The sequence below is a fragment of the Corvus cornix genome, chromosome 3, assembly GCF_000738735.6.
Source record: "Corvus cornix cornix isolate S_Up_H32 chromosome 3, ASM73873v5, whole genome shotgun sequence".
Taxonomy (NCBI): Eukaryota; Metazoa; Chordata; class Aves; order Passeriformes; family Corvidae; genus Corvus; species Corvus cornix.
The window spans coordinates 85,811,391-85,838,146 of NC_047056.1; the positions used below are offsets into that span (position 1 = coordinate 85,811,391).

Here is a 26,756-nt window from a genome sequence, read left to right on the forward strand (position 1 = left end):
CAGAGCCAGGCAGACTCACAGCTAGAGTATTCATGACTCTCTGATTAAGGAACAAAGAGCTGCATTTAATGACTGCATTATTTAACAGCCGCATTATGTTTTACTTCCACGTTACATAACAGGCTAACAAAGGCCTGCCCTGCATGGCAGGATGCCATGCTCTGCTTCGCTCCCAGCATCCCAGACCCTGGAAAATGAATGGTGACCTTTGGTTGCTTTAGCCACACCTCACATCACATCACATTGGCGGCTGCTGCGCTCCAGGCCCATGACCTGCCACGTTCTGCTGCTTATTGCAGTGCCAATGCAAATACCAGAGAGTACATATACCTCCCACTCTTATCTCACCAGTGTCATTTGCCTGCAGGAGCCCTCAGCTTTGATGCCAAGCAATACAAGAAGTAATGTCTGGCTCCAAAATCACATTTGTACTTTTGTTCTACGGAGGCATACTAATCTGATTTTGAGAGAACCCATGAGAGCACAGAAGACAATGCCATAACTTTCCTCAGATGGGACTTAAGCATATTTCCTTTCCCTCAAAAAGCAGTGATTCTTTAATTGAAAAATGAAGTCTCTGCTCACCAACACCTACAGCAGTCACCAGCATCATTGCCTCCAGAATGGAAATAACACCCAAGCACTGTCACTGCATGCCAGGTAATTTGATTCCACCAAGCTTTCTATCGAGAACTGAACTGAACTGCTGTCGTTTAGCTTTAGGAAAAACCAGGGAGCTCAGCAGTTCCTGGAGTTGTGAACTGCAAAAATCACCTAATAAGGCAAAAATAAGTCAGCACAGCAGACAGCTCTGTGGAATCAAATTTATGATCAAAGGCTATTCAAAACACTTTCTTGTAATGCTAAGGAGAGAGCAAAAGCAAGCAAGCAAGAACCATACATGCTGAAGCAATGAAACAAGTTCTGGAAATCATAATGGTCTAAAGTGTATTTTCCAAGTAAGATAATTCTTTTTATTTTTAAGCATATTTATGCATCAAAAAATCTTTTGAGACATTCTATTTTCATATGCATCCATCTCTTATATCAGATGTACATGAATTTTACACTAAGATATCACTGAAAACACAAAAAGAGTACAAAACTTGTAGATGATTTGTTGCTGCAATAGATGGCATTCAATTGCCTGATTTACCATCACCAGCAATTCTCAAGCTCAAGGCTTAAACTTAGTGGTAATAAAGTTTCCGATTGGACCACATTCTTACAGTTCACAACTCTCTTACTTTTAAAAGATTTCTGATGTCAAATATTTTTCCTGAGTTACTGATCATGTTATTTTGTTTATGTTAGGGACTCCAGAGCAAAACAGCACAAAGATTTTTCAAAAGTTGTATAACTAACACAATTTATGTCCATACATGATCTAAGAATATTGAAATATAACTGCTTAGCAGTGATGGGAGCTCATAAATTGGATGGCACTGAATAAAAGACAGACAAACTGAGTAGGATGGCTTTAAGCAGTACCTATCCAGTGCTCCACATGCATTTTGGAAGTTTTCTCAAAGATGCTGATGAGCTACTTCGGAAATATCTTGATCCCTGTCAAGGATCTGTACAGGACATGAAAAGTGGAAGGCAATATGTCCAGAGATCTTTCAAGACAGCTGCAAGGAAAAGACTGCATTACTGTAAGCAAGGAAAAGACTGCATTACTGTAAGCTCAACACTAACATCTCCTCAGATTGGTACATTTGCATGAGTGATTAATGGTCCAGAAGCATATGCGGAAATGGCATAACAGGCCGTATATCCATGGCTCTTCTGCAAAGTCAAATATGCCCTGGAAAACTCTAGTTTCTATGGTCTAGCTGGAGCAATGGGTAAAGCAGGTCAATGGTCACAAGGATCTTCACGATGACATGTTTTGATTTGGATGTACATTTAACAAGTTTCCAGTTGTGGATTTCATGACATGAAATTTCCATGACATGGCCCTGAAGCCCTGACCCTGTAGCACTCAGTATGGAGATGGGTATTAAAAACATCTCTGAAAGTGATTTGAGGTCACATGCTGTACTAGCATGTAATTTTTTTTCAAATTTTTAAATTCATGTACATAAATGAAATAATGTTGGAAAACAAAGCACTGGACATTTCTAAGCCATGTTTTATATTGGAAGAATAATCTTATAATGCAGCAGTTTTCAAACTCATTTTCTCAGGCACCACTAAGGAAAAGGAGAACTCTTCCCACCAGGCAATGCAAAGTAGACCATTCAGGAAGTGCCAGAAAGCTGTTTTGATGTAGCATTCATACCACAAATGGTATCTATATCACATTTTGGGTAGCCTTTTACTAATTATTTCCTTACCTGTTCCAAATATAAAGAGAACCCTATTCCAAAAGGATAATCAACTCTATCAATAATGAAATCATCAGTGTTTGGTTTCCAAGTCAGTTAAAACTGAGGACAGCACAGTGATATTGGATGTGAGAAAACTGAAATTCCAGATAACCATAGGACACAGACACAGTTAAATTAAGAAAAACAACACTACTAGCAGCATTATTTATTCCAGTACTATTATCTTCCAGCTCACAAAATATGTGAGTTCATATACATTTTGTTGGATCATCATCACAAATACATGTGCTTGAAAAAAAGAAGGACGAATCCCTTTACAAATACCTGCTGAACAGTTTCATGTAAACCTTATTTCCTGTAAATCTCACTTTCATGACTCAAAATACCAGTAGCACTCATACAGTTGGTAGACTTCTTGAAATCTACACTTAGTTTTTCTCTGGTCTTTGAACATAAATCTAAGTTGTGTAGCAATAAACACTTTTTGATTTACATAAGCATTTCTTTCTCTTTCCAGTCTAAACTATTTTGTTAATATACTGCAGGAGCATCTATAGAGTGCAGTACCAAATGCTCAGCATATTGAATATCTCAAGCTTACATGCCAGACCAGCTATTTTAAAAACTTTACTGAATATATTTAATATTTTAGGAATACTATTCACAATCTAGATTGCAAAAAATTAGTGCAAAAAACTAAACCAGTAAGGTTAAGCCATTTGAAAGTCAAATATTCAAAGCAAATGTTGTCACAAGTATTTCACAAAATATAATTTAAGAAACATAGACACATGATTTTCGTCACTATGAATTGTATACTATGAATCATATAATATGAATCATAAGAAAGTAATTACTATAGAGGTTTGGCTAAAGGGGAATGGACAAACCCAGTTTAATTTTGTGAATCTTCTGAATTTTCTGAATTACCTTTCTGCCTACATCCATTTTATTTTTTAGAACTCAGTCACTGATAAAGAAGAAAAAATATTTTCATAATAGAAAAAATGAAAAAATATAGAAAGGCCAAGAATAGAGTAAATAACTCACCTTCCTTAGCTTGAGTCCCTCGAGCCTTACTGCCATGAGCACAATCTCAGAAGCATAAGGCCTTTCTGGCTAGCAGGTCTCAAAACACACATAAGCCATAGAATCGCTGAGGTTGGAGAAAACCTCTGGGATTGAGTCCAACCGTTAACCTAACACTGATATCTTCACCACTGAACCATGTCACCAAATGCCACATTTTTTGAACACTTCGAGGGATGTTGACTCAAACCATTTCCCTGGAAAGCCTATTCCAATGCCTGATCACCCTTTTGGTGAAGAAATTTTTCCTAATATGCAATCTAAACTTCCCCTGGTGCAACTTGAGGCCATTTCCTCTTATCCTCTAACTTGTTACCTGGGAGAAGAAACCTCACTACGACCTCCTCTGAGGTACTTGGAGGGAGTGGTAAGGTCCACAACTCCCCAAGAGGCTTAATATTTTGAATCAAAATACCTGCCGCAACTAAGGTGGCAACTTATCTCTCAGAACCAGGAACTCTCCTGCTAAACTTCTCAAGTACGCAGAGATCGTCCATCCCCTAAAATGTATATGCCAAAACAGTTGAGAAGTTCACCTTGACTGTCAAAGCATCACAGACCAGTAAAAAATAACCCCATAACCCAAACAGGACTCCATCACTTAGCATCCAGAACATAAATAAACTTTCAGTTTGGAGCTTTGTTTCCATGGCATTATAGAACCAGAAGCAAAGAGAAGGAAAGGACTTGACTTATTTGGGTGAGTGACAGAGCAATCAGTTTTTGTTGCCATAAAGAGTCTAACTGCTAGATCAGGATTGGTTAATTTGTGGAGCAGATAGGTGACTGTCATAATATATCTTAAAGCAGTCCAGTTACCTCAAACCTCCACTTTAGGGACAGATTTAATTTCTCATGCCATAACCAGCACTCTGGCTACAATCCAGATATACTAAATGGCTTCAGAAGTGTACCAAGAGGCAATTTAACTTGCCAATCACCAAAATGTAGGCTAACAAAGTGTTTCCTTCAACACATTTCTTCTGTTCTCACAGACTTTGCTGAACATTGCCAGAAGGACAGTGCCTAAGGTCTCACACACATAGGGATTCTGATTAACCACAACTTCCAGTTGTTCTTGTATCATGGTTTGACAGATACCTTGAAGAAATGTGCCCAGAAGGCTGAGCTTCAAATCAGTCCTGATTTCAGGAAAGGGATCGTGGCACTGTATTCCATCTCTTCTCATAGCCTAAAAAGGAAGCAGGTTTCCCTCCAAGGGAGGACTACTACCCTCTTATTTAGAATTATAAACAAATACCTTAGAACTATCTCCTCTGATAATCTCAAGAATTTGTCCTATCATCCCAAGTAGTTTTTAATATTTAAAAGAAAAATCTCTTAAGACAGTTCCCTGAAGAAGGATGGGGATGAAGGAACTAGGTAGGCAGACATCAAATAGACAGATGTAATGGTGCTGATTATCTACTCTGTTGTGACTTTGAGGGGCCTGAGGTAGGGCTCCTCAGGGTCTGCATTAGATGCTTGACTCTCTAGACTGGTCATAAGCACCAGCACACTGACTTCTTTTAACCCAAAGGCTGATGAGACAACAGGCACCTTGTGGTAGCCACCAGTCAACAAAACCTCATTTTTTTCTTTGGCAGCCTACAAGAACTACATCAGAAAAATCCACAAAACTGCTGAATTATGGCCAGAACATTCTCTGTTTTCTTTAGGGTGTTAAGGCTATTCTTATGTTACCCTAGAGTCACCAAGTCTTAAATTCTCTTCTCTGTTTTAGCCTTCAGCAGATCCAACCTATTAATTCGCAAGAGCCTCCTGGAAGTCTACACCACTTACTTGGGCACCTATCAGCAAGAGACTGTCACAAAAACACTGCAGCATTTAGTGAATGGGAAATTATTTTCTCAGTGACAGTATGTTTTAAAAGTGACAGAGGGCAAAGTGTCACATTTGAAGACAGACTGAACAATTTTCACACTTAAGATCTTTGGAAGTCAAGGCCACATATGATGCCTTGCAGATGTTTCACCATTTACCCACAGCCTGAAAATTAAGTATATGAACATGAAGCACTGCTCTGGGAGATTCTTCTGTTAAAATTCTCTCAAGTAATAAAGTCCATTGAATAGTATTATTCTAAGTTTAGTTTTTCACTACGTCAGGTATGTTTGAGATAATTTATCTGAAAAAACAGGACTTCCAACAGCCAAGTTTATCTCACTCTTAAGTTAAACACCTAAAATAGGTCAAATGAATTGATATTGTTTCTTGTGCATAACAACATGAGTAAAATCTATTGCTTATTTATTCTCTGAACATTTTCCCAGGGAATGAAGTATAAGCAAAGGAGTATTGCAGTGGATAGGTTTTGTGAGTATTAGCAAGAGCACCTCTGTTCTCTGAAGCCTCAAACTTCAGTTAAATTAAAAAAAAAAAAAATTTTTCCTTCTTCCTGTTTCTTTTCTGACTCAGGGGCACATCTGCACAAAGCTCAGAAATACACAGTGCAAAAGCATAACAATAGCCATACTAAGCAATTTAACACCAACAATAGCTAATGTCTGTTGAATGCTTTAAGAGGATACACAAACAGCAGTAGCTTCTTAGAATGCTCTCCCAGCACTGCACAGTCTGCACCTCAACATCCTGAAATGTAGGAGATGTCTTTCCAAACAGCAGTGCTTAGAGTATTTTTATCATAGAATATGCTGAGTTGCAAGGGACTCCTGAGAATCTTCAAGTCCAATTCCTGGCCCTGCACTGAACACCCCAAGAATCCCACCCTGGGCCTGAGGGTGTTGTCCAAATGCTTCTTGAACTCAGACAGGTTTGCTGCTGCTTCTCCACTTGTCTTTAACTCTATGTACAGTGTTGACATAGAGAACACAACACTTAAGGGAGCACAAAAACAAAAGACTACAAATTTATATAGTTGATACATCACCTGAGAGACAGAACATGTCTTTCACAACACAAGGAAAATATTCACTCTAGCTCCAGAAAGGAGCTAACGCACACAGCACTGGACTACTCCACAGAGATATGACCACTCTGGCTAGCAGAAGCTGGGTAACTGGATCTCAGTTTCTTCATCTAGCTATGCATGTACAAAATACTTGCCTTTTTTTTTTTATTTTAGAAGTTTTCATGTTTGACAGTTTCGTATTTCATGGTAGTTCATTTTTAATTTTCAGCAATGGTATTTTATAAAGGCTGAATTAAGGGAGTTGTAATGTTCAGAAAAAGTACAATGTCTTGATATTAAATATGGTCTGACTGTTGAGCTTCATGTAAACTAACAGGAGCTTTGGGATTTGGCCTGACAATGAATTTGCAAGGCGCTTAGCAAAAAAACCCAAACAATATTAACCATGGAAACTGTAATAATAATAACTTGGACTGGAAAAGCAGCGTAGCCTGGTAAGTTTAAAGCAAGATAACATCACAGTAGGAGCTACAGAAAGAGCCAAGGGAAAACACAGCTTCATTCTAGATCAATCTTAATCTACAATGCTTTACAATAACTCTTTCCATTAATTCACATCTAGGAGCACAGTAAAGTAAAACATTGTCTATCGGGATCAAAACAAAGGTTTCTCCAGTCAATTATAGGACTACAATTGTGGCAAGAACAGACATCTACAGAAAAATATAACAACAAGGCAGCCACAAAAACTTCTCCTGTGGCTTTCCCAGACTCCAGCCTCTTGAAGTCCAAGAACTTTCAGACAAATAAACTGACACACTCCATGGAATTTTACTCCATTAATTTTCTAATACATTTTCAGACTTTTCAAGTTCTGTGGCAGTGTTCAAACTGTAATATTGTAACAGGAAGAACGAGCCTTTTCTATCCTTTTTGAACTTGCTATCAGATAGGTTTGATGCTCTAGTTCATTCATTGAAGAGTAAAATAAATAAATAAATCCTTATTAATATTTTCTGCTCCATTTTGGACTGTACAGAGAACAGAACATGACATGTTTTTTTCTTATTTGTGCCTTTTTCAGATTGAAGTCCACATTGTCACATCTTAATTGGAAGATGCCCAGTGCTCTTGATCACCTCTGAATCTTTTCTGGTATTATTAGATTCACACTGAGATGTGAGAACCAGAACTGTATACATCATTCAAGTTGCAGTATAGTACTGATTCATTAAAAAAATGGTGACATTAAAATGCTTTTGCTTTGTTCCCTATTCTCTTCCTAGTAATTCCTAAATACTATTTGTGTATTTGACTAGTACTAAACAGTGAGTCCATGTTTTCCTTGACCTGTAACTCCAAGATAACTTCCCTGAGTAGTAATAGCTAGTCCAGTCTGGCATGAAATGCATAATGCTTCTTTTGTTTTCCTCTTCATCTTCATCACTGGACTATTGCTTTCTCAGAGTTTTACATACCACTTGACAATTCAGTCCCTCAACATTGCAAAGTCCTTTGAACATCTTTGCAGCCTGTTCTCCAGTTTTCTACCACATATAACTTAACATCAGCAACAAATACCTTGATTTTAACTCATAATTTTGGTGATAGACATCTACCTCCCATTTTTAACAAATCACAATTTGAGACAGAAATAGTAAGTAAAAATAAAAGACAGTTTCCTAATTTTATATCCTGTAAACTCACAGCTTTTAAGCCTGACAGCAACAGGCTGTTTCCTCAGTATTGTGAGGGTTGTCTCTACACTGAAGATCGTAGATATTAGACTTACAGACTTCCTCTAATACAAGTCAGTAGCACTGAGGCCAGTAAGTGCACACTGTTGTCTTATTTTGCACACTAACATTCTGAAATGAAGTGAATACACCGGTAGGCTGGCATGTCTTCTTAGCCGTGGCTATTCCAAATCTTTGATTAAGAAGTCAGTGGTGTTTATCTCAAGCTCTACCAAGAAGACTGTTGAGTGCACAAGAGCTCTTATCTAAGCTTGCAGACCACAAACTGGGCAAGTGGAACAAGTAGCTTCCTTTAACTCTCTATATAACCCCCACTTCTTGGAAAAAAACCCCACCAAATAAGCACATCTGCAGAGAGTACTATTGATCTGAACAGCTTTTTCAGTGCGCTACAAAAACATGGCAGTGCAGGTAAGACAATAATGTTCTAACAGAAGTGTTCTATCCTCCCATTTCTGTACAGAATCTCAGAGGAGCCACTGACATAACTAACACTTCCAGTGAGTTAAATCACCTATCAACATACATACATACATACCTTTTCACCAGGCAGACCAGCAACACCGTCCGGTCCTTTCACACCCATCTCACCCTACAAAACAAATTGGTCAATTAGAAGCTCTACAGACTTCTGAGGTTAACAAAAACTACTCAGGTCATATCAGACTCATGATCTTTTAGTAATGCAACAACTGTGTAGGAGGATGCCTCACATGTAACACTAAAATCAGCAAAATAAATACATTTATAAACACCTATATTGTCAATTAAGAACTTAATCAGACAAATACTTGCACATCCACGTTTCCATAAAAGTAAGCCCACTAATTTTAAAGGAACTCATTGCAACAGCAGACTGAAACCAAGAGGGTCCATTTTCAGTTCTACAGTGAGAAAGCTCAACATGTAACAGAGATTTGTCTAAAGTCATGTGCCCACCATATTTTTGAAAGACATTATATAAATTCCTCTCTCCCTCCCTTTTATCCCCTCAGAGAAACCAAACCCCAAGCCATAAGCAATCTATAAGAAAATCTTAGTTTTGAGAGACAAATTTTGAGAGACTGATCAGGAGAGTTATGGAAGATCCCAGCAGCTGTAAATTGGACCATAAGTCTTAAAAATGACATAAGAAAACACCAAAACCAGAAATTTTGCTAAATAATGTCAAGTATAAGGTTTAAAAAATTTAAAATAAAAATAATTTGAATGCTAGAGGAATACAACAAAAGCACTGAAACCATATACTCTTCATTTAAAAATGAAGCAAAACATTAGGTGTGTCTACTTCTACCAAGAAAAGAACATTCTTCATCAAGAATAACATCATAACTCTGTTCTGAAATGAAGTTATTGATCTTTCTGAAGTTGAGAAAGCAGCAGTAAGATTGGCAAGAAGTACACAACAACAGTTGTATCAGAATCATAAAGGCTATAAAACCCGTCCAAGATCATCGACTCCAACCTTTGACTACACACCACCATGTCAATGAGACCATAGCACTAAGTGCCACATCCAGTTGTTTCTTGAAAGCCTCCAGGGAAAGTGACTCCACCACTTCCCTGGGCAGCTCATTCCAATGACTGAACACCTTTTCTCTGAAGAAATTCTTCCTGATGTCCAACTTGAACCTCCCATCACGCGGCTTGAGGCCATTTTTTCTTGTCCTCTCACTGGCTGCCTGGTAGAAGACACTGACCCCCACCTGGCTACACCCTCTTTTCAGGCACTTGTAGAGAACAATAAGATCACCACTGAGACTTCTTTTCTCCAGCCTAAATACCCCCAGCTCCCTCAGCCACTTCTCACAGGACTTGTTCTTACTGAACATGCACGCGATCCCCTCACCCAGACCATGGATAAAGATATTAAACAGTTCTGCCTTAAAAACAGACCAAAATCCTGTATGTGTGAATAGCATGAATCCACCGTCACTATGAGAGATAAAGGTTACCTTATCTAATCATCCTCAGAGCGACCCTCTTATCTATTCCTCTGCTCCCTTATGCCACTTGCCAGTATTTTAACTGACCAGAACCATGTCGTTACCTTCAGCAGTGTATTTTTATGCACTGTAGAGTCTAAAATTACACAGCCTGTTACACTCCAGGAAGCCTTTAGCCTGTATGACTTACTAGCCAATTAACCAAGGTATGTTTACACTTCTGTTCCACTAACAGCAGACAGACTCCCGATCTTGAAGACAATTATTTTCCACTGCAAATTAGATCTGCAAGTTATGCTTCTGTTTTCTAGTTGTGATTTTAATACCTACAGGCTGAAAGGTTGTAGTTTTTCGTGCCTTTATGAATATAAATATTAGATACTATAGGTATCTAATAGTATTCATACAAACAGCATGACAGACTAAAACCAAAAATACAGGAAAAGCATCTTAAATTTTTTTCCTTAATGGCATTTTCTTTTCCTTCTGCAGACCTTAAAGTCCTTCACAAAACTGAAGAATAAGTTGCCAGAAAAACAGCTTTGTAAGGTGGTGAGCAGTAGTAGTACAATGCTGACATTCATAGGTTATGACGTACAAGCAGTGTAACAACACCCAAAGGTAGAACCATGAGCTGTATGTCTACTCTCAGGATTTACTAAGGGTGACAGTGAAAATCCTTTTCAACTGAGGATAAGCTATTTATTGAATAAAATACTTAAGCCATAGCACATTTTTTCAGAATGTGAACTATTGCAAGCAGTAAGATAGCTATTATACTTTTGACAATATTTGTTTTGGTAAAATTACACAGTGTGGAAATTCAGCAGGTTAAAATTAAAAATTAAAGAAAAAATGCTTCCGTCAACTTTCCATAAAGTCAAGCCAAACAGAATTCTTAGAAAGTGTTTGCAGACAGCAAACATACTTCTTTCCAAAGACACCAATCAGCTTTCTATCTGGAGTGGAAATAATCCTGCACATCTGAGACTGCCTGCAGTATTACACCTGTGATCGTTCTTTTACATTAATGATTCAGAGACCTTCAAAAGCTCTGACCTTTACCTCTTTGCACCTTGCAGTCTTTATTCAGCACACCTGCTGTAGAACTAGAAATGATATGCTAGTAACAGACACAAAATACAGTAACGGACAGCAAGGACAAATTGCCTAAATCCAAATGTGGGATAGAGAAAATGACAAACAGATAATTAGTTAACAAATTACAGTCCTTTCTCATGTAAAACCAAAACCCATTCTTTTAAGAACATATTTTATTTAAACTCATTACTTTGTCTCCTAAATTGCGTGTCTATTTACAATATATTTACACTATTACATGCTGTGGGATTGATTTAGCACAGTAACATTTAATCTTGTAGTGACCAGAGAGAGATGATTTTAGTACTAAGATAAAAGCAAATGCATCTAACGCTCTAGGCATTAACATGGCCTAGAGCACACACTGTTAAGGTATTGTGTGGCAACATTGCTCTTGTCTCCAATGAGGACATATTAGCTCAGATAAAATGAGCGATATACATCAGTTGTCAAAACACCCCTCAGCCTTAATCAGGTTTGGTTTGATAAGATTTGATTAAGCAAATTAGCTTTCCCTGTTGTCATCTCTGTGTAGTCATGTGTGCATTATGTTGTGGTTTAGCTCCAGCCAGCCTCATGCAGCCATTCGCTCATCTCCACTCCCTTGGTGGAATGGGAGACAGACTTGGAAGAATGAAAACGAGAAAGTTCGTGATTTGAGATAAAGACAGCTTAATAGGCAAAGCAAAAACTGCACACACAAGCGAAGCAAAACAAGGAATTAATTCACTGCTTCCTGTGGGCAGGCAGGTGTTCAGCCATCTCCAGCAAATCAGGGCTCCATCATGGGTAGCAGTGACTTGGGAAGACAAATGCCATCACTCTAAAAGTCCTCCTCCTCCTCCTTCTTCCCACTGCTTTATATACTGAGCATGGCACCATGTGTAGGGTATGGAATACCCTTTGGGTATCCCTTTGGGATCACCTGTCCTGGCTGTGTCCCTTCTAACTCTTTGTGCACCCCCAGCCTCCTCGCTGGTGGGGTGGGGTAGGGAGCAGAAAAGGCCTTGACACTGTGCAAGCACTGCTTGGCAATAATGAAAACATCCCTGTGCTATCAACTCTGTTTCCAGCACAAATCCAAAACAGAGCCCCATACTGGCTACTGTGAATGAAATCTACTTTTCCCCAACTAAAAGCAGGACACAACATCACCAGAAATATCCAGGTAAAAAAAAGGTGTACATTAGCAAAAAGGAAAAAATGAATTCACTTTCAGAGAATATGTGAAGAGAAAGAAAACATCCCAAATACATCCCAAACGCAGCATCATTCCAGGGTTTCCCTACTGCTGTGGGAGCAGCAGGGAGTATGTAGACCAGTATCATCCCTGTTAGTCCCAGCAGAAGCACCCAGCTGTGTCCTGTCCCATCAGTGCAGGAGCTCAGCCTCACCATAGCCTGAGCTGGGTGTTGCTGGTTTAACTCCTGCACCAGTGCCAGTCACTGCTGGCTCCCCTGCTCCTGCATCAGCTCTGGAATGGCCCCACTGGGGAAGTGTGACATTCCCCCCACACCTCTGAGCACCTCTGAGGACTTGCTGCCACCTTCTCCACTACTCAGGAAGACTTAAACTCAGGACTGAGATGAATACTGGGATGGCAAATATGGTAATAAAGAAAATAAGTCTACATTTCAGAATTTTTTAAAAGAAAAAAAATTAATTTGCATTACTAATGATATTTTCCCTTATTAATTGGATAACTTGGACTACTAGATGGTAAAATAAAAGTAGGACTATCCATAAATTCTTAGGTAAGCATGAAGCATTTCTTTCTGCTTACTGTAAGACTATATTCTACTAAGTATACTGGCAATTCCCGACTTTGTCATAACTGACAACCAGCCATATTTTGCTCCATTTTCTTCTTTTTCTTGAATTCCAGCTTCTAGGTCCCTATCAGTGACCTCAGCAACAAAGACTGAGCCAGAAAGGAACATAGTTGGAAGGTTGCATAGTACAAAAGGTATGCTTTAGGTAGAATCAAGTCGACTGGATTTTAAAGACGAAAGTCAGAGTAGCAGAAAAGAAAGATTAGCAAGGAAAAGAAGCAGAAAGAGCAGTTCAGACACTTCATTTGTTCTCCAGGAGTTCTTTTTTCATGCCGTTCTATTAAAAATATTTTCCTAGTGCAATAATATATTGCATAAACCTATCTCTACCAATCCCAAAATGGCCTTTTAAATGTCTTTTTCCTTAAGTAAAATTTAAATTAATGAAGTTGGATAGCAATAAAGTTCTCTATGGTGTGCATTAACAGGCATTTTAATATTTGAAAGCACTCTGCCTCTGGGCTTTTGGTCCCTACTGCACTTTCAGTGTTAACCAATGACCTATTAACACAGTGTGTATTGGTTTAATGTTATATCAAAATATTTAATTCTGTTTAGATTTCAATTTAAAATATTTCATGGGCACTAAGTCTGCTTAAAACAAACAAAAGTAGAAAACAGTTACTTTTTAGCCTCTTTGAGAGTGAAAATCAGTTTGTAAATTCTGTAATTCTTATTCTTTCTTAAGAATTTCTACATATTGAGGACAAAACAGGACCTTTTACAACATTATCAAAAGGCATTTCCTAACAACAAATATGCTTGTAAGACTGAGTAGCTACATACCATGCTGAAGTGGTACAAATTGCAACCAAATAGAAAACACAGTAAATTTCTCACTCAGATCAGCAGAAGAGAAAAACCAGCTCCAAAGCAGATATCAAAATGTGGTAAAATCACAGGAGACTTCCACCTGACTTGTGTCCACTTGCAGCTTGTGGAATACACTGTGCTAAGAATCAAGCTGCCATGAGAATAATACAGCATATTATTTAGAGATAGTCTAAATTGTACACTTAGCTGTAGCAAACAAAGTTGGTCCTGGTGACTTTTTCAGTTTCAATTATTGAGAAATTAAAGAACAGGAGGTGTTCCCTTGCTGCAGAAGCTGATCTCCCAGCAAAAATATCCTGCAGAGCAAACCAAATACTTCATGCCCGAAGTACTGGAGATAATAGTTTTGAGTGAAGAATTGTCCTCATGAAGTCACAATGGAAGGCCAGGTATACAAACAGGAAAGCTGTTCACACAAATGGCATAGTTTAGATCAGTGATGCTCCTGTGCATTCAGATGCACAGTGTGCCAGATATATATCAATATCTGCATGAGTGCTTGTTCCAGTGAAAATATGGCACTTCAGTCCTTTGGGCCTGCAATATACTTCAAACTTTCGTTCAGACCTGTTCAGAGGTACTAAGATGAGCCAAGAGTACAGGAATGAAGTGGAAACAGGCTAATAATTAAATTCAAGATGCCTAAAAATGGCTTGCAAGCTATCATACTTTATACTGGTGATAGCTTATATGTTTCTAAACAGTCTGACCTTAGGGAACAATGATGTGAGACTGAAGAAAAGGGAAATTTTGAAGGGCTTGAACATAGCCTAATAGCAATCTGTGTAGGTAGAGACTTCCTTGTCAATCCCATAGCAACAAAAAAAAAAGGCGTTTAAATTCAATGATACAATTAATTAAAGTGAATATGAAATTGGAATGAGATAAAGTAAAATAAAAGGAGAAGAACTTTTGTGCTGAAAAAGAGATAATATCAACAGAAACAGAAATTTCTCATGAAAGAAAGTAAAAAATTAACATTTTCACTTGGATGCTGCAATTGAAAGTACATTTAAATATCGTTAGTTGGATGTCTATAGTGATGTGATTTAGAAGAAAAAGAAACAATAAAATAAGAAGCTGAGCACAAGCAAAGGGGGAAATATGTGCTTAGGAACCACACACAACTTAGAGAAGACCTGGTTTTTTGTAACTGGCCAGCAAAGTTATCAAGAGGATGCCTATTTTTTGTATAGCAGGTTACAAAACACTCAGCCAGAGTCTGTTACTTTCCTTTACATAATCTGACAATAAATCATGTATCCTACATGTCTGGAATGTTCTGGAGTCTTTCTGCCTCTTCAGGTCTAAATACTGATGTAACAAGGCCATCATTCAGAAGGAATATTACTGAAAACTTGCTTAAATGCAGAGTCAATGAGAAAAATGGTACTAAAACCTCAGAGAATGTTGCTTTCAGCTGCATCATGGCAGGCACTATTCAAGACAGGATTTGTTTGCTGCCAAAGGTCAGTGACCCAATCCTGATCACAGTTATACTGTGCCCTCCATCCAACCCCCCTTCTCCATCCCCCCCAAAAGAAAAAAACCACCCTCTGCAAAGCTAGGGAGTGACAAGTATTGGTGGATTATAAGAAAAGTTCAAATTAAGTAGCTTTCTACCTGCTTGCTGTACTACCCCTGACTTTAACCTGCTGATTCATTCAATTTTGTGAAAGGACATTCATAAATGTCAATATACACTCTTTAGGCTAAACTGCTGGGTGCAGCGGGGTTCATTGACCCTTAGATAGTTCCATGCATAGAGAATCCATGCAATGAGGCTTTCTTTGTAAAACAAGTGGGAGAGCAGAACCAAAAGTGACCATAGGCACTTGCATGCTTTATTTAGAGGCACTATGCTTAGCATGGTAAATACTGCTAATTGGCTGGGAAATGAAATGGTAAAAAACCTCAGACTTGTGAAGTCTCCTCTCCCATCTTAGTAGCAATAATAGTCTAAATGGATCAGGTCAGCAGCAGAAGAGCAGTTTCCCACACAAATGCTAAGGAACTCCCTATGCTGGCGACATAGGCTAAAACTAAAAACTGACAATTGTTCAATACACTCAGACCGAGGATCAAAACTCCATGATTAAGTCTGTAAACTGACAGCAGTCCTAGGTTCAGCTGGACTATAGAAACTAACATGGCTGATCTGGTTTTTTCACCTAAAGATACAGCTTGTACCAAAAGTGAAATACATATTTGAGGGGAGGAGTTGTGGGGGGGCAGTATACTATCAAGGAATATTCTTAATTTCAATCAACTGTGTGGATAAGCCTTCTCAGAACTGGACCCTTTTCAGCCTGATACTACAGCTGTAAGAACAGCCCTGGCTGTCTTCACAAACTATTTCAATCACATATTAAATGGTGTGCTGCAAGGTAGGATGCTGGGTTAGGATACCTCCATCCTAACCTCTGGATTAGGACATTCTAGACATCTTCCTCTCACACTGCATTCCCTGAACTCAATTCCTATCTCATGGTCTTTCTGGCAGATTTACAATAGTTTATTCAATTTTCCTGCTCTAATAGCACATGGAAAAAACATTCCCAGACATGTCCTAACTCAGCATCCTCCGACAAAATTTAAGGAATGGAGAGCGAAGGGAAAACATCTCATATGTTGACCTATATTGTTAGGAAATCCCCAAGCTACACAGCATAAGAACGTCATGGTAAGCACTACAGAAAAATTCAGAACAGGCCCAAGGAAAGGACCCACTGGCCCATCCTAGAGCCTTGCCAAGGTCAGATTCTTCTCTCTTCATAATTAAGAGAGTTTCAGGTATGGGTGTTGTCAAAGAATATACTGAGGTCATATTTCATGATGATTGCTCCTACTCCTCCTGATGATTGCAAGGATGAATCGACCACACGGGATTCTGCCTATCAGCAGTGATGTACACACACGATATGGAAAAATTCTTGTCAGACGATACACATGACTTCTGTATAAGGCACAGTGATGGGGCTGGGGAGGCATGTGCTTCCCAGGCAGGTTAACTGTGTTCCACAGAGTTTATGAGGTGACCCCAAAGCAAGGCAGCTGTAAGATGCCTGACAGGCAGCTCACACATAGAGCCAGACATTGACTGATAAAGGATCTAACCTGTGTTCAGGCAGATTCCTTCAAGGAGTAACAGAATCCATGTAATTCCTATTTAAGAAAGATAAGCCAAAATAAAGACTTGAAAGAGAGAATTCAAGTGATATTTTACCTTTTCACCTTTCTCTCCTTTCTGGCCTGGTAAACCAGCTACTCCTGGCAATCCTGCTTCTCCCTGATTTTAAAAGAAATAAAAAAGTCAACAAAGCAGATCTAAAATATATTTGGTTTTGTTTCCTGTCTTTGTCACAAGTGCCTAACAAAGCAAAAGACTCAATAAATATAGTGCGACACCCAGGAGAAATATTAAAAGAAAACAAACACTGTGTAGAATATAATTTATTTTCAAGTAAAAACATTTACACTAAATGTAATGCCTAAATATAATTCTCATTTTAACTATGGTACTTCTTTGGGTGTATATTCAAACAATTAAACCTTACTGATGTCTCTAACTTTACATCAACTAAATGCAAAATGTACTGTTTCTTAACTGGGAAATACAATGCAAGTACATTACAATACTACAAACCAGTAAGACTTTTTCATGACTGCAAAAAAAAAAAACACCTGACTGGTTTTATACCTAGCAGGGTTAAACAGCATGATGCATTAAAAAGCAATAGGAAAACTTTATACTTTATTTGGAAAGCAGTAGCATCTCTGTGTAGGTTCTTGCTGCATTCCTGGAAGCGAGTATATCTTGCTGGCATGAGCAGTCACTGGTGATGGAGTCGTAGCCAGTAACCTCTCCTCACGTGGGCACTAGAGTAAAGAGATTTTCTGGTTTTTGGTCCACTTTGGTTAATAGGTAAATACCATCCAAACACTAGTTTTAAGTCACCTTCTGTTTTAATACTCCTGTACCAACCATATATGGAAAGCGATAACAATTTCCAAACAGAGAAAAAAGCTGTAAAAAAATGAATTCTAGATATTGCAATCATTCTGTTCTAAAATCGATGCCAGTTAAAACTGATTTGACTGTCCCACTTCTCTCTTCCAAAAGAGCCCAGACAGAGGAATAAAGTCTCCCAAAATTAGTAGTGAAGCAGAAACAGAAAATGTCCATGGGGAGAAAAAAAAGACAGTACTTCTCAGCCTCGTCCTGTTCTCTCCCCCACCCCAAAATGCAAAATATAAAAGTGAGTGCTAAGGAAAACTTTTTTTTTTAGTTAAACACTTCTGGCATACCTAGTTTGGGAACAAACAAAAAAACCCTGAAGCCAAGATTCACCTGTCTGTGACTCCTGAGAACTGAGCCAACCTGAAGAAATACTACAGGACAAGCCAACAGAACCTGGTAAATTTCAGAAACTCTCATTAAAATGTAATGAGGTTTCTTTCAAGCCTTCTGTCAGAGAAATTCTCACAGGATTTACTGTTTAGTGTAGAAATTTGTATCCAAGTATAAATTCCTTCTCTTAAATTACTTAAAATGTGGCTGTTATAATGGGTAAGGGAGTTGTGAAAAAATAAATCTAAAAATGTAATGCTGGTTTCAATATGACAGTAATTAACAAGTAGTCCACCATTTCTTACATCTTAAACATAAGACCTACAAATGAAACTGATGATGTTTTTAGCTATATAGCTGAATGAATGTTTAAGTGTTTATTAAGTGTTGAGCTTTTTGTGTTCATATGTAATTAGGGTTTGTTTTGTTCTTGTTTTTTTTGCTACTGGGTCATAACGGCTCAATAAATTGTATTTCCAAGCACCAAGTGGAACCTACAGAAATTTCATTTGTTCCACTTTTTCATAAGCTTATACATTCAAGAGAAAGCCTGCATTATTATCAAGAATGTATTTAGAAATATATTTGAACTCTTAATACTTATTTAAAATTGAAATTTCCCCCTGAAATTAGATGATGTATCTTTCATGCTTCTGAGGACCAAGCTGTTGTCAGTTCCCACAGTCTTCTGCTCCTCTGTTCGTGGGCAGATTTCTCTCTCCGATCCAGGTACATTTTCCTCTATCTCTTTGTGGATGAAATCAATCAGTCCTTCTACTTGCCCTGGGTTTTTTGCTGACTACAAGCTTGGTGGTGATGGCACTGTCCACTGTCTCAGAGGAGCCTATCTTACAACTAGCAGGCCAATAATTTAACACAATGTCTTTCTGAGGCTATTTGTGGTTTGTGTTTTTTTGTTTTAATGGGCTATATTGAGCAAAACAATTACATCTACAACTTCAAGCATTCCTATGGTTCTACCATCTCCCAGTTTACACTGATTCTGTCTATCAAAACAAGAGGGAGAAGTGAACCCTCTAAACTAAATCACTGGTTTCCCCTATGTTAAACAATATATACATGTCAGCATGTACATTATAAAAAAGAATGTATTTCATAGAATCATCAAGGTTAGGAGAGACCTTCAGGATCAAGCCCAGCCCCTATAACTTGCCAATTATGAAAGACCCATTCCTTCATCTTAGTGTATTAAAATAAAGAAAACTCAACACTGTCCTATTTTCTTTCTCTTCCACTGTCATGCAGACTCTTTAATGGGCTTTTTTTACATTATCTGTAAAGCTTCATGAGATGCAACTGTTGCTGAAATGGCCTCTGTTGTTTGAAACCGTTCTCAAATCATCACAGTGATTCGTTTCCTATTCTCTGAGGCTTCTTCACTTACTAATTAGATATTAATCAATGTTAAGAAATGCATTTAAAAAGCACTAGCAGCACCTAGTGCCTTTCGCTGATGTTCCACTGTACCACTTATTTAGGCAGCAAGAAACTATGCACCATGACTCCAGATACGGAATTCATTTTTAGAAGGTAATTAAACTAACACCTCTATTGAAATTTCTTCACAACTCTTAGGTAAGAAACAACAAAGCAATTTCTTTTGTATTAACATTTGAATTTTAACAGACAACTTACCAAGTCTGCAGATATTTCACAACACGTATCTTCTGCTGCAAGTTGTGAATTACAATATACTGCTATGTGGTGAAGTTCAATCTATTAAGAAATACAAAAGAAATTAATACGAGTTGTAAAAAATTATGTGTTACGGCATGCTTTTTCTTATCTTGGTGTAGTAAACTTTCTCTTTGAAACACTGCATATTTCTGAAATGCTAGAAAAAGACAAATACAAAACAATTACACAGCTCCTCATTTAAGGAACAAATTAGGCAGTCTATTACTTTGATGTAAATCACGTTTAAGACTTCATTTATTTTCATGTAAGTTGCATTCATCTGTATTGGTTTGCTATATTATACTGGTATTTTAGCCTTGTAGACATCCTCTGCAAACCTTCTTTTCTGGAATGGAATTTTCCTCTGCAGGGAACTAGAGTAAGGGTTTGATAAGCACTCTATCACATACATCTATTGCTTTGGAAAGACCTTTGCCTGGACATTGCCACTAAGATACCTGAAGAGCAAAAAATCACAAATTCTGTACATAAAGCTTCTGTTTCAGATACTTTGGGTAGATTGGTGAAGATGAGAAGCAGGTAATGTTCTAACTAGCTAATCCTGTCCTCATATGCCTCTTTCTGTGTCAATTTTATATCCTCTTAATCTCCCTCTTGCACTTGGTATTGAGAAAAGTGACTGTTGGTACAGGATCCACTCTGCAGCCTTCATCAGCATTAAGCCCATAATGTGTTCCTACAAATGTGGAAATCCCAATTGACAACTTCCACTCAGAATCGTCCAGCTCATGCCTTGCAACCAGCACAAAAGAAACTGCTCTTTCTCTGGCATGCTATTTGGAAATGAGGAAACTATACACACATTTCAAAAAACGTTGAACTCAAGTCTTAGAAAATAAAACAAAGTGTGAGCTTGGGTCCATAAAATAAGAGCTCTGAGTCCAGGCCAAAGTGCTTAGTGCTGCCCAAGAATGATTCCTCCTGCAGCATTAGCTTGCAGTTAGAATGTGCTATTCTCCTCTGGAACCCAACAGCGTACATAACATCGCTGAAGCTTTCTGACAGTCACTATAAACTCCAAGGCAGATGCTTTAACCCTGGTAGCTGTGTGTCAGTGTACTTAAACTGACATTTCCTGATGATTTCAAATTACCTGTCGTGAGCTCCTTGCATGAGGAAACAGAAGAGAGCATCCCTGGGACAGAACATAGCCCAGAATATTATGGGGCTTCCTTGTGTAATTCTTGCACCAAAGGCTGCAGGAAACACACCTCCAACCACTTCCTAACCCTTCCCTTTTGGATAAGAGAGAGACAACTTTGAACAATGTGCACCTATTTCTACATAGCTGAATTATTCTAGAACACCTCAGTACAGAGGTAACCCTTAACTGTTTTGTGTCTTCCCTGTATCAAAGACAGACAAAGTGTAACAGATGACTGATACAAACTTATAAATAAATCTTACTAAAAATGAAAGAAAAAAATTAGCACTGCAAGTTATCTTTAAACATAGCAATAATATGTCTATGGTAATTAGGTGCCTCTCTCTCCAAATTAAATACAGGAAAGCAGACTCCTTAAGCCAGGACTGAGTTCTATGCACGTAACAGCTTTGTCTTAGCAGATGGTACAGCATTGAATAATGTTTAGAGAAAAACACTTAAGGACTTCAAATTAAGAATACACACTCAAAAATAATGACTGGGTTTGAACATTTTATCTACATGATTCTTTATGACTGTGTTAGTAAAAGCATGGCTAAAACTTTACTTCAAGTTGTCTGTTTGTCCTTTCATACTACTCACATCTACAGGCTTATCATCCGCAGCACGAGAAGCAATCAGTGTCCTTCCCTGCAAGTCAATGGTGAATTTTTCATCAGTCTGCTTTCTCTCAATTAAATTACAATCCAAATAGAGGGAAATGATCCCTGACTGCACGCTAATACCAAGCTTATGCCACTGCCGATCAAACAATGGATAAATTTCTCGACTCTTAAAAGTGTAGTGCAGTATATTTCCCTGAGTGGATTTGGTCATATACTCCACCACCTTTTTTGTACCATCCAGGAGGACAGAAATCTGGAAACAAGACAAAATAAAAGAAGTGGTTATGTAAAAGTTATAAGAAATAAGCACATACATAAACTATATATAATAAAAATATTTCAACTACATACACTGGGCAAGAATTATGTTATGAAGCATTCTTCTATGTAAATTGGTAACTAAATATCAGCTATAAATCATAACATGCATTTGATTCTATTTTGCAGTCTAAACTGAATAGATTTTGCTAAATTGCTGTCATTCCTGCAACAAATTATCAATTATTTCAGAGCAGTCTGTCTATTTCCTATAAACTTTAGCTAAATCCAGTGATGAAACATCCATTATTATATATTATATTAATAGGGGAAAAAAGAAAAAGAAACTTTTTGAAGAAATAAATCAAAGATGACTCTAACCTCAGGTGTGTCATACTGATTTAAAACTTGCCATATATACCAACGCTCTTTCTTGGTACTTCTCCGTACACGGAACGTGGCAATTAGGGAGTATTCTTCAGGAAGCCCATTTGGAAATACTTGCCTGGAACAGGAGGGAGGAAAAAGATTTCTTGTTATTCTTACAACAAGCACTGCTTAAACGGAATGAACAAAAATAATACCTGGTGAAAACAAGAAGCCAAACACTTGCTCCCACTCGTACAAATTCACAGGCCTCGGCATTCAGAAGTTTTTCTTCTCAAAAGTACAATTCAGTCTCTTTATAAGAATAAATGACTGAAAATCTTGTTAACTTCTTTTTTAGCATCTTTGATTAATATAAATAGGAGTCTAAAAAGAACTGATGCAAAGTGAATGCCCCACATGAAAGTATTTTAAAATACGGCTTTTCACAATTTATCGCTTGGAATACTTGAGTATGTTTTGTAGAGGATTTGTGGAATAATCCCCATCCTTGGGGACTTTCAAAACACAGCTGGACAGGGCTCATAATAACCTGATCTAATTTTCAAGTTGGTCCTGCTTTGAGCAGGGATTTGATCCAGTGATGTCCATGGGCAATGATTCGGACATCTTGAGCATCAGAAAACTTGGACTTTAGCAAGCTTGACAAAAAATAAGGAATGTATTTCAGAAAAAATTATTTGCTGTTGTTTGATTTTGTTATTCCTTTCTTACCCAAAATGCGTCAATATCTCTAAAAAAAAGTCTGGCCTATATCACAGAATGCACTGCAACACCACTTGTATGAACTATTTGAAAAGTTTGTACTTCACAAAAACCAAAATATGTACCTCAACTCTACAGACTTTGGTAACCATTAAATATACACTAATTCTGTACTACATAAATTAGCATGGTACAATCAACTTATTTCATTTGAAGCTTCTGCATTTCAAATAATTTCTTTTCTAAGACAGAGGTGAGAAAATTAAAACCACAGATCTCTACACAGCAAAGGAGTAGCTAAAGTGTTCACACTGCTGTTTGTGACCAGCTAGCCATGGTGTAAAAAGCATTCCCTGGATCAGAGCTCAGGAAACCTGAGGACCCCACGCAGCAGAAAAATTTCCTCCAGTTTATTTCCCACAATCATGTGAAGTAAATGGCTTAGTTCTAAAAAAATACTAATGGAATTATAATTGTACAGCAATGTGCTATAAAGCTTTTATTAAAAACAAAACAAAATAAAACAAACAACAAAGGTGGGGGGAAAGAAAGAGCAAAGCACTACAGCTGATGAAACAATAGCCCCACAACCCTCCTGGAAATTACTGTACTTAACTTAGGATCTCAGGAAAAATGCCTCCTGTGCAGAGAAGCCTGCTCTAAATCCTGCCAAAGAGCTTCTTTAAGGACTAGCACCTATTTAAGTCCCTTATGTGGGAATCACATTGCTTTGGCTTATTTCCCACAGCTGATTCCTGTTTTATCCCAGGACCAAATTGGCTGCTGTCCCACATTGTTAGTGGACCCATATGCTGTTGTACGGCTATAGATGTTGGAATGTTAGAAGGCAAGGCAAAAGAGAATAGGCTTGGCTGTACTTAGATCTAGATTTCATACTACGTATTTCAAATGTAGCATAAAGAATATGTTTTATGATTTATAAAAAAAATGCCTTCACTGGGCATGAGTGTGTGTCTGCAGAACAATAAACTATCTGGATATGGGATCAGCCCTCTGGTTTCCTGCACCCCAGGCAGGCTAAGGAGATGGTATCTCAGGTTTACAGCTGTAAGCTAGACAGGATATCTGGCTGTGGGAGCATCTGATTAGCTCTTCAAAATCAATTAACTTTCCCAGCTAAGTTCCATATTGGGACACAGGGGAATCCACATTAGTGGGCAAAGAATAGACAACTGTGGAAGAGAAATGATCAGAAGTCTTCATCAAATGAGAGGAAACCATGATTGCTATGGTAAGTCTGGAAGGCAAGGTGGCACTATTTTACACACCCACCCACCCCCCTCCATCACTTTTTACTGCACACCTTCCTAACACTTTCAGAGCCATCTAGATGTATGACAGTACTAAGTCTTGTAAAATTGTGTTTCTTTCAGAATTTTCTCAAGTAAGTTTGGTTGTGTGAGTACATGTGATATAAATTTACTTTCCTTAACTGTTTATCAAACCATTTCAGGAAACAAAACAAGAGCTAAGGTATGGGCCAGCATTACAAAAACCAGCAGGAGTTCACTCTAACTTCTCTTACTTTGAGCTGACAAAGAAAACTGTATTAGGAGAAATGAGAAAAGCAGACAACATCTATTTAATTCCTAAGAGCATTACTGATTTCAGCAAAGTCAACCAAAGAGGCAAGTTTTAAGCAGAATTGGACTAAGGATAAATTCAGTTAGATTCACAAAATGACTTAGGTAGGAAAGTACCTCTGGAGGTCAATGGATCTAATCCTGTGCTTAAAGCAGGGACAACCCAAAAATTATATCAAGTTACTGTAAGTCCTGTCCTGCTGAGATTTGGAAGTATCTGGAATGGAAATTATTCCACAACTCTTTGGGAAACCTGTTGCAGTGTCTGGCCAACAAACAGCACAAATTTAATATACAACTACCATAAACCAGAGAGACAACAGAAGCAGTATCTTTATTTTGAGAAGAGTTATCATTGATACCTACATGATGATTCCTTGGTGACCAAAAAGTCATTAAAAGATGCGTTAAAGTATACACTTAACAGTCAACCCTTCTAGCCAGATGGTGAATGTGAAAAAGAACAGAATAACGGGATGAAATACCCAGAAAACTGCAGGCTATCTGCTACCATACGTAATTTCCCCTATGCTCTTGGTCCCTGAATGGCTTCAAGTGACTGTAATAGAATAAAAAAGCATGCATTGGGCATTGAAGTGCCTTAGGTACAGATGATTAGTAAGATACTTCATTGATATTTAAGTCTTATTACCATAGTATCTTCTACTCTGTAAAATCAGTTAAAAATCCTCAAAAATAGGCAAAGTGTGTACATGTTTTAAACAATAAATATATAATGACATTTGATGGGAAAATTAAAGACCAAAAAGAAAAATGAACATAAAACTTCATGTTGGAACATGAGAAAAGCCAAACCGAAATTTCATGGAATACTGAATTTGAAATTCAGAAGTTCTTCGAATGTTTAATATACTGTTTCACCTGATCACATCTACAAATTTTAAAACCAGAGAAAACTTACAAGGTATTGTGTACAGGTGAAACCAATTAAAGATCAGCATTAAATGTCAATAAAAAATTCAAAAGCAAGTTGTTCCACACTTCCACAGCCCAAAAAGTACTCCAACACAGACTATTCAACCTTTCCACCTGACACAATATTAAAACAATAAGAAAAAGAGAGAGAAAAAGGGTGAAGGAAACCTAACCAAGCTCACCTCAAAGTCTACAGATGTACACACAGCACAAACTGAGAACATGAACTTAGCGTATCAGATCATGGTGTCTACACCAAAAGCAGTAAGAGAAATGACAGGTTCTAAGCAAGTTATAATGTTACAGAAATATGGGTAGCAACTGGTAAGTGTGCAAATTTATCTATAAAGACAAGACAAAAGAACGGACAAATTAACACAGACAAGCAGATGAGGGTATCCTTGGCATCTGATCTCTCAACTAGATGCCTTTTTGGACAACAGTGTCTGAACCAAATTACATCATCAGACTTGGGAGCAAAAAATCTGAGATCTTCATGGAAATAAAATATCCTTTTCAGTTAAGTTCTCCCATTCTTGTTAAATTTTCTTACCAGACCAGACATCCTTTCCCCATGACTGCTCAGACCTTTAAGGCTGTTAAAAAGGTGCTCTCTTCCTTTTCTACACTCAAAACACTCATGATTGCTGTGGTTTGTGTTGAATTCAATGCTGTCCAAACTTACTATGTGTGATTTAAGCACCGTCAATGACTTAGGCACCTCTAGGGACCTTAGGCAAAGTTCTGGCATGTCTAAACACATCTTTGTGTCACAATGAAACTTGGGTGGGAGTTACAAGCCTGTCTACGTAAGCCATGGTGCTTCTAAGCATGCCTGGAATTTATGCCCCGACGCCGGGGGAAATCAGTTGTCCAAAATTATTCATTTTAGGTGCCACTAGGGGTTGGGTGGTGCTTGAGAGTGGGCAATTTGAATTATTCTCAGACTCAGGCGCCCAGAGTCTGACTAATTTATACTTTAGGTGGAATTTCGACAGTTTGATTCTCTCCCTCTGTCCATATTGTCAGTAGTATATAATAAAAAAATAAAGTTGATGAATGGAGCACTGTGTTCTCAAAGCAAAGCACACCCGTGGTGGAAACTACAGAAAACAATAGCAGGAATTGAAGCACATGAACTGAATACAGAGGTCTGAATTTACACCACCCTGGTCTGCTGGACTGAGATTTACTGTAAATTACAGAGGCCCCAGCTGGCAAATTGAGGAGACCATCAATAA

The 26,756-nt window shown here is 38.0% G+C and overlaps 1 protein-coding gene across 7 annotated transcripts in view; it reads right to left on the reverse strand.

Annotated features, from left to right (window-relative positions):
• COL19A1 (collagen type XIX alpha 1 chain) overlaps positions 1-26,756 on the reverse strand; it is a 187,483-nt gene that overhangs the window by 133,840 nt on the left and 26,887 nt on the right. For all 7 annotated transcript variants that reach the window (XM_019288280.3, XM_019288287.3, XM_010405625.4 and 4 more), the window contains exons 5-10: positions 22,265-22,388; positions 21,603-21,878; positions 19,793-19,873; positions 17,539-17,664; positions 17,012-17,074; positions 8,611-8,664 (exon numbers count right to left, since the gene is read on the reverse strand). In XM_019288280.3, coding sequence (XP_019143825.1) covers positions 8,611-8,664; positions 17,012-17,074; positions 17,539-17,664; positions 19,793-19,873; positions 21,603-21,878; positions 22,265-22,388 — 724 coding nt within the window. The remainder of the gene's footprint in view (positions 1-8,610; positions 8,665-17,011; positions 17,075-17,538; positions 17,665-19,792; positions 19,874-21,602; positions 21,879-22,264; positions 22,389-26,756) is intronic.